We start from the raw sequence: 12,314 nt of genomic DNA, 5'->3' as shown, positions 1-12,314 counted from the left end.
CGGCGTTTTGCTGTGCCGCGGGGCGAGGCTGCTGGAAGCCCCCGGGGAGGGGAGCAGGACGCCGCCCGGCCGCGGAGCGGGGACGCAGCGCAGGCGGGAGGAAGGATGGGCCGGCCCCGCGCCCGGAGAACAGAGCCGTAAGTGAGGCGGCGCGGCGCGGCGCGGCGCGGCGCGACTGCGGGGAGGCGGGCGGAGCGTGGCCCGGGGACGCGGTTGCTTTTGCGGCATCCGAGGAAGTGCCCTGCGGACCGCGTCGCGTCGCCCCGCGTCCCGTCGCCCCGCGTCCCGTCGCCCCGCGTCCCGTCGCCCCGCCTTGCCTGCTGCCCGGAGTCCGCGTCCCCCGCGCCGTCCCGGCTTCTCCCGAGGCTGCACGGTCGCTCCGCTGCAGACCCGGCTGGCGGGGGGCGGGGGGCGGGGGGCACCTGGGCAGCCAGCCCCCCCCTCGGGTCCCAGGACGGCCAGGTGGGGCGCCGGCAGGTGACCCAGGCCGCGCCCCGGTGCCCCGGCGGAGCCCCGCGAGCTTCGGGATTCCGTCCACCGGGGCCTCGATGACTGGGCTTTCGTCCCCGTTCATTCTTTACGAGTATATTTCTTCTTCTTTTCCAAGATAGAGAAAGTTCTAGTTTTCTTTTCTTGATTCACTTCTGTCTTAAAGGGTCGCGTGGTGGTCACAGGGATATGGTTCGAGGCGGGGCTCCCGAGCCAACGGTTAAGAATTGTTGAGAGGTTTTTGGTGCAAAAAGGTGGTTTTATTCTAGGGCCTGGGCGGGGCCCGTGGGCGGAACGAGCTGCCCTCGGATTTTTGAGAAGCATTCCTTATATACTTTGCAGTCGGGGGAGGGAAAGATAAGGAAGTTTCCAAAAGTTTTTTCATATGTTAAAGAAGATTTACGGGATCCTGGAGACCTGGTTGTGGTCAAGCCGAGGGTGTTTTTCCCTCTAGCAAAGCGTTCACTGTAAGACACCTGGGAGTTCGCCCGAATGTCCTACTCTGCCCGCCTCAAGTGCTTCACTGGGCTGCAAGTTGTAAGGAAATCTAATTTTATCTACATTTCTTTTGCCTTTGTTCTTCACAGCAACAAAACATTTTTAGTATATTTTAATTTTTTTATTTGTTATATATTTTATATTTTTTATATTTTTAAAATTATTTTTATTTTATATTATTTTTATTTTTTTTTTTAATTTTTATTCTTAAGTAAGCCCCACAACCCCCAGAGGGGCTTAAACTCACTGCCCTGAGGTTAAGAGTCACGTGCTCGACCAACTGAGCCAGCCAGGTGCCCTTGGTCATAGAATATAGTCTGTAAGAATTAAATCCTCTGAAATTGATAGCTCAGTGTTTGGTTGCATTTTGTAAATGCTTTTTTTTCTGAATGTGGGAAAAATATGTATTCTGTACTGGTTGTATGCATTGTACTGTTTCCTACTCACGTTAATCTTCTATATTCTCTTTTAAAATCTTCTGTGGGTTTTTTTTTTTTTTAAGATTTTATTTATTTATTCGTGATAGACATAGAGAGAGAGAGGGACAGAGACACAGGCAGAGGGAGAAGCAGGCTCCATGCACCAGGAGCCCGACGTGGGATTCGATCCTCGGTCTCCAGGATGGCGCCCTGGACCAAAGGCAGGTGCCAAACGGCTGAGCCACCCAGGGATCCCCACCTTCTGTTATTTTTAAAACTTCTGTTTGAACTATTGGTTATTGATAGATTTTTTTTCTATTTTGTCAATTTGTATATATTTTTTATAATTACATATTTTATATGTATGCAAAATATAATATATATTTATGCATTAATAAATGCATAAAGCATAGAATTCTTGTATCTCCATTGTGAATTGAACCTGAACACTTATAAAATGTTCACCTTTGCTGCAAATATTGCTCTTTTTTTTTTAGATTTTATTTACTCATGAGAGACACAGAGAGAGAAAAGCAGGCTCCATGCAGGGTGCCCGACCTGAGACTCGATCCTGAGTCTTCAGGATCACACCCTGGGCTGAAGGCAGTGCTAAACCACTGAGCCACCTGGGCTGCCCTGCTTTTTATTTTAAACTACATGTGGTGGGCAGCCCCAGTGACGCAGCGGTTTGGCGCCACCTGCAGCCCAGGGCGTGATCCTGGAGACCCCGGATCCGTCCCAAGTGGGGCTCCCTGCATGGAGCCTGCTTCTCCCTCTGCCTGTGTCTCCGCCTCTCTCTCTCTGTGTCTATGAATAAATAAATAAAATCTTAAAAAAAAAAAAAAAGATAAACTACATGTGGTCTAATAGTAATATATCAGTTTACTTTGATTTAGTGTGTACAAGAAAGCATCTTTTTCCATGAGTTTCATACTTTGAGTCGGTATCCTTGTTTTAATGTCTCCTTTAAACACATACACTGGAGCAGCTACCTTTGGCTCAGGTCGTGATCCTGGGGTCTGGGATTGAGTCCTGCATGCCCTGTAGGGACCTTGCTTCGCCCTCTGCCTGTCTCTGCCTCTCTCTCATGAATAAATAAATAAAATCTTAAAAAAATATAATAAAAAATAAACACCTACATTTGTTATATTTTTAATCCAGTCTAATAACCCCTACAGGTTAATAGGAACATATACTCTATTCAAATTTAACATAATTACTGACATGTTTGAATTCAAATCTATCATTTTAATAAGGTTTCCCTTTTTGTTCTGCCTGTTGTCTGTTGCACTTTTATTTTTGTTTCAAGTTTTTATTTAAATTCTAATTAGTTGAGACGTCTGGGTGGCTCAGCGGTTGAGCATCTGCTTTCAGCTCAAGGCATGATCCCTGGGGTCCCGGGATGGAGTCTGGGATTCAGCTCCTTGCAAGCCTGCTTCTCTCTCTGCCTATGTCTCTGCCTCTCTCTCTCTCTGTCTCATGAATAAATAAAAAAAAAATATTTCAAAAAAATTCTAATTAGTTAACATGTATCTTTTCTTTTGGATTGCTTTATTCTTATATTAATAGTAGATTAATATCAAACAATGAGTTAATAGATTGTATTGATTATAAATATAAATACTAATATCAATGTTATACTTGTTTATGCCAGCATTTTCCCTCTTTTTTTGAAAACTCTACCCTTGTTTAATATTCTTTTAGTAATTAACCTAGAAATTTCAATGCTACTACTTGACTTATGAAAACTACTACTAACCGGGGTTTTTACCTTTTTTTAAGTTATCTCTGTGCTCAACATGGGGCTCAAACTCACAACCCTGAGAGATCAAGAGTCGCATGCTCTATGGACTTAGCCGGCAAGCACCCCAGGACTTATACCTTCCAGAAAAAATTTTAGAATTCTTTTACTTTATCACTCCAGTTACTCTCCCAAGTTACATGCTTTTTTCTTGTTTCAGTTCTCTTGGACACATGCCTAAGAGTGGGGTTGCTGGGTCACATGGTGATGCTATGTTTAGCATTTTGAGCTACCAATTATTGTTCAAAGCAGCTGCACCATTTGGGATTCCAGTTTCTCCACATCCTTACCAACACTTGCTGTTGTTGGTTTTATTCTAGCCCTCCTAGCAGATGTGAAGTGGTATTTCCTTGTGGGTTTGATTTGTATTTTCCTAATGATGGTGAGCATCCTTTCCCCTGCTTGCTGGTCAGCCATCAGTATACCTTCTTTGGAGAAATGTCTATTCAAATCCTTTGCCCTTTTAAAAATTGTTTCCTTGTCTTATTTTTGAGTTCTAAGAATTCTTTATATGTTTTGGATAGAAGCTCCTTACCAGAAGCAGGATTTGCAAATGTCCTCTCCCCTTTTGTGGGTTGTCTGCCCCTGTTCTTGATGGTCTCCCCTAGGTGCTCATTTTTTATTCTGATGAACTTTATTTTTGAAGAAATAAACATTGCAATTGGAGTTAAAGCTCCTTTTTTGCCACTTAATGACACAATTTCTCTCCCTACCTCCCCAGAGATTACTTCTATTCTAGATTTGATCTCTAATTGCCTAGTTGTTTTTTTATCCTGTAAAATACACAGAACTTATACCATCTTAACCATCTTGAGGTATACAGGTCAGTGGCATCGAGCACATCCACATGGCTGTGCCACCATCACCACCATCCATCCCCAGAGTCCCTCTCATCTTGCAACACTGAAACTCTGTCCCTGTCAAACACCAAGCTCCCATTTCTTGCTCTCTCTCAGGCCCTTGTAACCACATTCTGCTCTCTGGCTCTAGGAATCATCTAAGTACCTCATAGGACTAGAATCACAGTATATGTCCTTTTGGGATTGGCTTAGTTCACTTCCCACGCAATCTTCAAGGTTCATCACGTTATAGCGGGTGTCAGAATTTCCTTCCTTTTAAAAGGCTGAATGATAACATTTCCTTGTGTGTCTGCATTTTGTTTGTCAATTCATCTTTCAGTGGACACTTGTTATAAATTTGTGTCTAGCCCAGTGGGCTAGATCTAGTGTTGACCTCTACCCTCTGTATCATATTTTTTAGTGGATTTTAATTACTCCTATTATTTAGAGACACACTAGCTATAGCAGGGGTCGGCAAACCTCAGCCAGCAGACCAAATATGGCCCACTGCCTGTTTTTATAAATAAAATTCTGCTGGAACACAGCCACGTGCATTTGTGCATTAATTGTCTATGGCTGCTTGCATGCTACAACAGCAGATTCTCACCAACAGCAGAGTTGGGTGACTGGGGCAAAAACCATAGGGCAGAGCCTAAACTATTTATACTTTAACCCTTTAAGTAAAAGTTTGTGGTTTCCAAGGCAATAGTAACAAATAGATTCCAAAATGTGTAACAGCTCAAACACCAGTTTACTTTTACCATACCATACCCCAAAGCAGGCAGTTTTCTCCATGTTCGATTTGTGGACAAGGGATGCTTCCATCCCGTGGCTCTGCAATCCACAGGGGCCTCCACGTCATTGCCTTGAGCTTGTAGAGGCTACTACTCCTTTAGCCTCTGGTCCAGGAACAAGCCTCCTTCCTCACTCATGATCCATCGGCAAGAACGAGGTACCTGACAGTATCCCGGTGCAAAGAGTGGCACACTTGGTCACCTCCTCCCAGTGGCAACCCTAAGCTACCAACTGTAGCTGTCTCAGCCATGCCAACACCAACAAGCAAGGCAGAATGGGCAAGGATAGGACAGCAGGCCTCTACGGCTTGATGTCAGGAGCTGGGCTTTTAATGCCTGCAAAGGGCAGACAAAATACTACAGAATGCCAGAATGAAAATCAGGCCTTTGAAAGACTCGGGCAAAGCCAGGTGAGCTACAAGGAGAGAGCGCCCTTCCTCGGGATATGGTTAAACCAGCTCGTGGAGTCGTAACCTGGGTCAAGAATGGAGTGTTGTTGGTCTGCTGACTCCCTGATACAGCTTGAAAGTTTGTACAGGTACGTACCTTTCTTCTTGAGCTTTCTGAAGGTTCCAAGAATTCTGACCACCGAAAAAAAGTTACAAACAAAACTAACTCTAGTCTAATATTCCTTTCCCACCCTGGAAGTTGCTGAGGGGGGTTGTATGCAATCCATCCAGTGAGTTTGTTATTTGAAAAAACTGACCACATATCAGGCCATTTTGGTTTTTGCTTTTCTATTTTGTTAATTATAAAGGCAAGTTTCCCCCACTGAAATGCAGAAATCAGTGGTAGAATAATAACAAGGAAAAACTCCTAAGCCATATCATAAAAACCTGAGAGCACAGACTAGGTGTGTACTGGCAGGAGGGAATGGCCAGATGACCGGCCATCGAGGGTAAGGTGGAGGTATCAGGGCATGAAGATGGTCATCCCCTCAGCCTGCCGGCCTCCTCTGGGTCTTCACCATCAGGAGCACAACATGCAAACTTCAGTACAAGAGCTGGTAAACCGTGGCACTATTCTTGGAGCCCGTGACCAGATACTGGTTGTCTGAAGACACATCACAACACAGAATATCTGTAGGCTCCTCTGCCTGTAGGGAAAGAGAGGCCAAAAGTATGACCACAGGCAGCGGCCAGGCATGGGCTAGAGATGATGGCCTCACACGGGGCTGTTTCAAGGCAAAGGTTGGACCTGAGGTTCAGTCTGGAGAGCATGGGGCAGCATTCAGGGCTCAAGGTGGAGCCTGTGAGGTCACAGAACCTTGAGTCCTCATTCCCCTTCCTCTATTAAATGGCCCCAGATGCCAGCCCAGAGGTACTTTCTGGGACTGTCCTTGGGACCTGACCCACTAGGATCTGGGTCTACTAGTTCTGCTTGCCTGGGTTTGCGCATCCCTCCTCCCAATACCTGAAACAACCTTTGTAGAGAAGGTGCAGCTATGCAGTGGATCGACTCGTCCAGTGTGGTCACAAAATAGCTCCCTGGTGAAGGAAAGGCAGGTGGAGAGGCCAGAGACCAAGCTTGCATTCCAGTCCCAGCTCCATCCCCAAGATGACTAGGGAAAGGGCCGCTCTTTCTCTGGCTCAGTGTGTGGGTCTATAAAAATCAGACCCAAGAGCCAAACCATTCCCTCATCTGGCCCTCCTGCCACATATGGGATCATAGTCAGTATCACTGAGCAAAGGACAATCAGATGGGGCGTCAGGCCTCTTCTGCCCGCCTGAGTCTCCGGGCTGCTGTTCAGTGTATGAAGGCACTCAGAGAGCCAGAAAGGAGAGGGACAGGAGACAGGTAGGGCACCAGGCCACAGAGGGAGAGGCAGAGCGGTGGGGAAGGGAGACGTGGATGCGGAGGTAAAAGCAGTAGGGAAACGGGACACCTGGTTCTCCACTTGGCCAGGGCCTGAGGCTGGAGAGGGAGGAACAGAGCCTGAAACCAGGCTGGGCCCAGACTCTGTAGATGAGCGGACATCTTGTGGTACGACGGGACCCCTAGAGGAGGTCGTCTGGCTTCTACTCACCACAGGAAGCAAACTTGAGGTTGTGGTGGTTGACGTATTTATGAAGGACTGCCTTGAACTTCTCTCTCCGATGTGTGTGGAGGATTATGATATCACTTGTTCTCAAGCCTACCAGCACCCATTCCTCACTGGGGTCGTGGGTAATGCTGAGGATCTGTGTGGAAGAAGGATGGAGTCACCACTCTGAACTGCCCACACCCCCATCATCTGTGCCCTCTCTTGAAACTCTGTCCCCACCCCTGCGAGTGCCCCCGGCTCCCAGCCACAGGGACTGCCCTCAGCCCGGCAGTGGCTGCCCAGATGCCCAGACACCTCATGCTGCAAATCGTGCTGCTGTAACCTCTGGTAGCTCCTCAGGTCCCAGGAATATAGTCTGGTGTCTTCACCTCCCGTCCAGAACTTATTGCCCACGATGTCCACACATCGAGACCCATATTCTGGGACTTCATGCTTCCTGATGGGAAAACAGTTCAGAGGTGCATGCACTGGCTAAACACCCGGAAGTCGTGGGCCCAGGAAGCCGCCAGTAGCACCCTGCATATATTCTCCACACACACTCACCTAGTCCTCCTGCACAGAGCGGGGAGGGAGGCCCAGAAAGGGATACCAGCTTTCCCAAAGACCTTACCATCAAGCCCTCCCCTAGATCGTACCTGATCAAGATCTGGTTCCGCAAATCCCAAATCTCGACAAATCCTTTGAAACAAGCCAAGCAGATCTGGGCATTGGAGGAGAGCGCCAGGGAATAGCACATGGGGCCCGTGGAGGCCAGCTGTGCCCTGATGCGGGGTGTGGGTGCCAGGTCCCAGAGAGTCAGGCTCCGGGACAGACCCCCAGTGATGAGGCTCCGCTCGTCAGGGAAGAGCTTGCAGGTGAGGACACAGTTCTGGCGGTCCTGTAGGAATAGTTCCCACCTTCACATCACCTCCTGGAGGCGTGGCCTCTGAGTCTCACGACAGAGGTCACATCTGGGTTCCCACGGCCCGTCCTGAACACCACTCACCTGCAGGTCCAGCTGGGCCTGCGGGGGCATGTTGCAGCTGTACAGAGCGCTCTTGTCCCACACCTTAATGTAGCCGTGGCCACACGTGTATACATGGTGAGTTGAGCTAATGGCAACGGCATAGACTTTCTTTCCATGGCGGAGCCTGCCAACCTTCCAGGACCTCTGTGGGACCCTCTGCCTGACGACCACTTCATCTGGAATGGGTGGCTGGGGAGAGGAGAAAGTGGGTGGCCAGCAAAGGGCACAGTCCTGGCCTCCTGTTATCCATGCGCGACAGCCTGCCCCATCCTCTGACTGTTCACCTGACAGCTCTTCCTGACCCAGGGTGAAACCATGTCCTCATCTGGGGACCCAACCATCAACAACCTTTTGCACTAACTGCATGGTGCCAGGCTTCCCTCCGGGATACTCAGGCCATGTTCTGAGACAATTCTGTGTGCCAGCAGTAAGAGCAGGACCGGCTAGGAACCCCCTCCCCTCCACCCCACTGCCCCTCAGACACAGCTCTAGAAGAGGTGACACTATGAGCCAAAGGCTCTAAACACTGGTGGTGAGAGCTGGGCAGCCTAGTTCAAAAGAAGCAGGGATGGGTTGTCTGGGTGGCTTAGTGGTTGTTGAGCAGCTGCCTTTGGCTCAGGTCCTGATCCTGGGGTCAGGGATCAAGTCCCACATCAGGCTCCCTTATAGGGAGCCTGCTTCTCCCTCTGCCTGTGTCTCTGCCTCTCTCTCTCTCTCTCTGTGTGTGTGTGTGTGTGTCTCATGAATAAACAAACAAAATCTTTAAAAAAAGAAAAAAGGCAGAGAGCTACAGGAAACCCACCACCTATGGGAAAGAGAACGAGGACACATTGCATGTCCTCACCTTCTCTTACTAGCTTCTTGTTTTGGGAGGTAGTAGGGAAGGCAAAGATCCCAAGTTTAGAAAAATAATACACTTACAATTGCCCTGAGGAGTGACCAGACTTCTTCACTGGGCGGAGGCGAAGGGCAAGCCTGGCCTGCAGGGAAAAACCAACACCCACCTGCTCACAGAGAGGGTGGCCAACAGCAACAGAACCGCAGATTCAAGGGGAAGGTTGCTTTCCTGACACCAGGCCTCGTGCCTTGTCCCCCCCCATCTGAGGCCCAGCCTTGCCACCTTCCCTGCCCACGTGACCCAGCTGAGACTTACCAAATTCGGGTCCTGGCGGGAAGCTATGACACATGGAGAGGAGGGGGGACACAGTGTGATCGGGAGAGCTCTGTGCTAGGATCCCCCCTCCCACCACCAGCTGGGTTCAAGCAAGACCCACCTGGGGTTCAGCTCTGCTGCTGCTTCTGGCTCCACCTCAGAGAGCCAACTGGCCTGGAGCTCAGATCTGTCTGGAGTCTGGAGGACCCACTGCTGCTGATAAACTGGGTCATGCTGCGTCGGGGACCCAAGAGGCTGCTGGGGGGTCCCATACACCCCCTCAGGTTGGGTCTGTGCTTGGTCTTCATCCTGGGAAATGCCAGAACTTTCTGGCATGTTGCTCCCCTCCTCTGGCTCATCATATATACTAAGTATACTAAATAATGCCTCTTCCTTCTCTCTACTCATGTTCTCAGATCGGTGAAGTGTCTGAGCCACCGGGTTCTAGGGCTTGAGAAAGGAGCCCATCAAACAGCACCTGGGCGACCAATTTGTCCTGAGCCCCTGTAGCAAGAGAGAACAGATACAGTATACATGCACACTGTTTAGGATCTATTTACAAGGGTCTGAGAACACTCTCAGGTCAAGAACAGTTCTCAGATCAAGAGTGATGAGAGCATTCAAAAGGTTGACTGCTGAATCATGTTTTATCCTAAATGCTGGCAGTGATGGTGTTAAAGGTGAAAGTTTCATGCACCCGTTTTGAGATGTTAGCAGCAGGTGTTATGTTTTTCCTTCTAGACACACAGATGGCATTTCCAGTCCTACAAAATCAAAGTCACCCTTTCACCTGGCAATATACCTCTCAAATGAGGACTCCTCCCCAGTGTGAACATGGGGCAACAAGAAACTCTACTCAGGTCACAGGCTCTTTTTCCTGCCTTGAGGCAACAACAGTGGAAGCACCCCAAGGTGTCATGCAAATGTGACATTCCATTTGGAGGGGCAAGGTCGCACAATGACGGAGAAGTTGGCTGGTGGGGATATTCTTCTCTCCTACTCTATGGAATATCCTGAGAACTGAATGGAATTATGTGTGTAGGATACTCAGAATTACATAAGGCTAGCGACAGACCCTCACCAAATGGCTGCAAGGGCAGTTATCTGTGGGCTGCACTGGGGACCAGAGCTTTGAGGATTTAAGGTCGTCCTCCAGGCTGCCTGACAGGTAGCTAGAGCAGGCCTGGGGAACTGTTGTATGGCCAGACTCTGCTACTCTGGACACTCTGAGGTCTCGCTCTGCATATGGCCTAGAACCAAACACTTTATATGTAGTTGATCCCATTTCACCCGGATGACTGCGTGAGCTGCATTTTACAGATTTTAAAAACTGAAGCTCAGGAGAACAGATAACTAAAAAACACAGGGAAAAGGTTCAAATCCCTGTTACTCCCCCACCCCCTAACCCGAGTCTGGCTCTGAACAGTCACCTTCCCTACCTCCCTGTGAGAAGAGGGAAGACACACTCACTGTAGGCACAGATGCAGTTGCCCTCTGACTTAACACTTAAATATAGGCAAAATGATGTACCAGCTGAAGTGCTGTGACAGCAGATGATATAGACAAGTCCCATAGCCACAGGAAGGGACTGGTGACATGTTACAGTACAGTACGTGCATAATGTGGAATACTACACAACTGTTAACGATGATAAGGACACATCTGCAAGGACCAGGAAATATTCTAGGTGTATTAATGAGGGGAGTGGTGGATCCAAGGTTCAGACAAAATGCATAATATGCAGCTTCGGTGTAAAAGAAGGATGGCAATCTGAACCTATCTTTGCATATGTTTGTATGCACGTAAGAAATTAGGAAGAGTAGTGGCCTTTGGGAATGCAAATTGACATAGCACAAGAACTAGAGGAAGATTTGCCTCTGCCCAACTCAGGAGAATTTTTGTACCTGTGTAGCTCTTTGAACCTAAATTTAAAGTTGTCAGACCTTGAATGTTTTTCTCCACCAAATCCACTTTCTCATCTTCCGCCAAATGATAATATGGGGTCCTTGTGATGCTTAGTTACTTGTTTAAATAATTTAACAAATTCACCCTGACTTGCATCAGGTTCCTTTAAGTGGGTGGAAGCTCACAGCACACACCCACCAGTGTGACGAGGATGGGCAGGGAGGGACCAGCAAGCTGCCCTTGGGTAAAGCTTAAAGGCAGTGAGGCCATTCAGTCAGAATTTCACAGATGAAGAGGATTTCACCCTAAGAGTAAGACAAGACTTTCTAGAAAGAGCAGAAGGAAGGGTCCATATGACTGAATCCCACTCTGCTCTATCCCCAGAGCTGGGAATGCAGAGACCACTCCCCTCTCCTCCCAGGGAATTCTTATGCAAGTTTCAATGCAAAATGCTAGCGCTGGGCGTCCATCCGGTCACCGATCCCTCCCTCCCCCCCCCCCCCCACAGCAGGAAACTCACCCTGAAGGCAGAAGGTCAAACCCTCAGAGAAGGGGAAGCAGAACTGAGACCTAATCGGTGCCGGTGCCGGTGCCGGGACCCTCCCTCCCACACCCAGCACCCAGGCACTGCCCCACTCCCCTGCAGGCCTGCTATTTTTAAACCTTAGCCTAATTGATAATCAAGCTCTGGGTTAGAACCTGCATTAAGTATCTTCCCGGGCAAGGCCTCAACCTGCCATTTCCAATTAGCCCCCCAATCCTTGGAAGAGGGATGGGACAGGGGTCTGCAGAGGGAAGTCCTGGCAGGAGGCTAGATGGAGCAACAAAGTTTTAGGGGGTAAGTCTCTGGATCGGGTTCAGGCCGCCCGCAAGAGCCAGTGTTGGCGCAGAGACGGAGAGCTGGTTAGGCTGTCCCCAAGAGCCCGTGCGGGTGCTTATCTCCAGGTGCATCCCCTTAGGGTTATGACGGGAGGGGGGGCACTAGTCCTCCTCTGGGGCCCCGACTGAGCCTGGCTCTGTGATCTTTGATCTTTCAGCAGTCTCTGAAACGGAACGCCACGAGGCCTTTCTTCTCATTGGCTGTCTCATCCGGCAGCTCTTATTTGAGTACTCATCAGAATCTGGAGAGCAAGGCCCACCCCAGAGACTGAATCTGTAGGAATGGGGTGGGGACCCAGATGGTATTTCTAACAACTTCCAGGGTGCCACATTTGAGAACCACTGCGAACCCCCGTGTCTGGTGGTCCCCGTCTGCAGGAGTGAAGGGGCAGTGAACCGCATCCCCTCTTGCTCTTCCCCTCCACGCACCCCGGCCTCTGGCCCACCCCTCCCACTGAACACGCTCTCACTTCTACTCTGGTTCCTT

General features: G+C 49.1%; 1 protein-coding gene across 1 annotated transcript; it reads right to left on the bottom strand.

Moving 5' to 3' along the window:
- Positions 1-5,831: 5,831 nt before the first annotated feature.
- TLE7 (TLE family member 7) lies at positions 5,832-9,379 on the bottom strand. The gene is made up of 9 exons (XM_055305213.1): positions 9,165-9,379; positions 9,044-9,066; positions 8,812-8,897; positions 7,870-8,079; positions 7,520-7,761; positions 7,179-7,320; positions 6,867-7,020; positions 6,254-6,327; positions 5,832-5,936 (listed from the first exon to the last, which is right to left on the bottom strand). The coding sequence occupies exons 1-9, from the start codon at positions 9,377-9,379 to the stop codon at positions 5,832-5,834; spliced, it is 1,251 nt and encodes a 416-aa protein (XP_055161188.1).
- Between the last annotated feature and the right edge of the window lie 2,935 nt (positions 9,380-12,314).

Source organism: Nyctereutes procyonoides, unplaced genomic scaffold, assembly GCF_905146905.1.
Source record: "Nyctereutes procyonoides isolate TBG_1078 unplaced genomic scaffold, NYPRO_anot_genome, whole genome shotgun sequence".
Taxonomy (NCBI): Eukaryota; Metazoa; Chordata; class Mammalia; order Carnivora; family Canidae; genus Nyctereutes; species Nyctereutes procyonoides.
The sequence above is the reverse complement of the archived record's forward strand: the minus strand, read 5'-3'. Positions and strand labels throughout refer to the sequence as shown.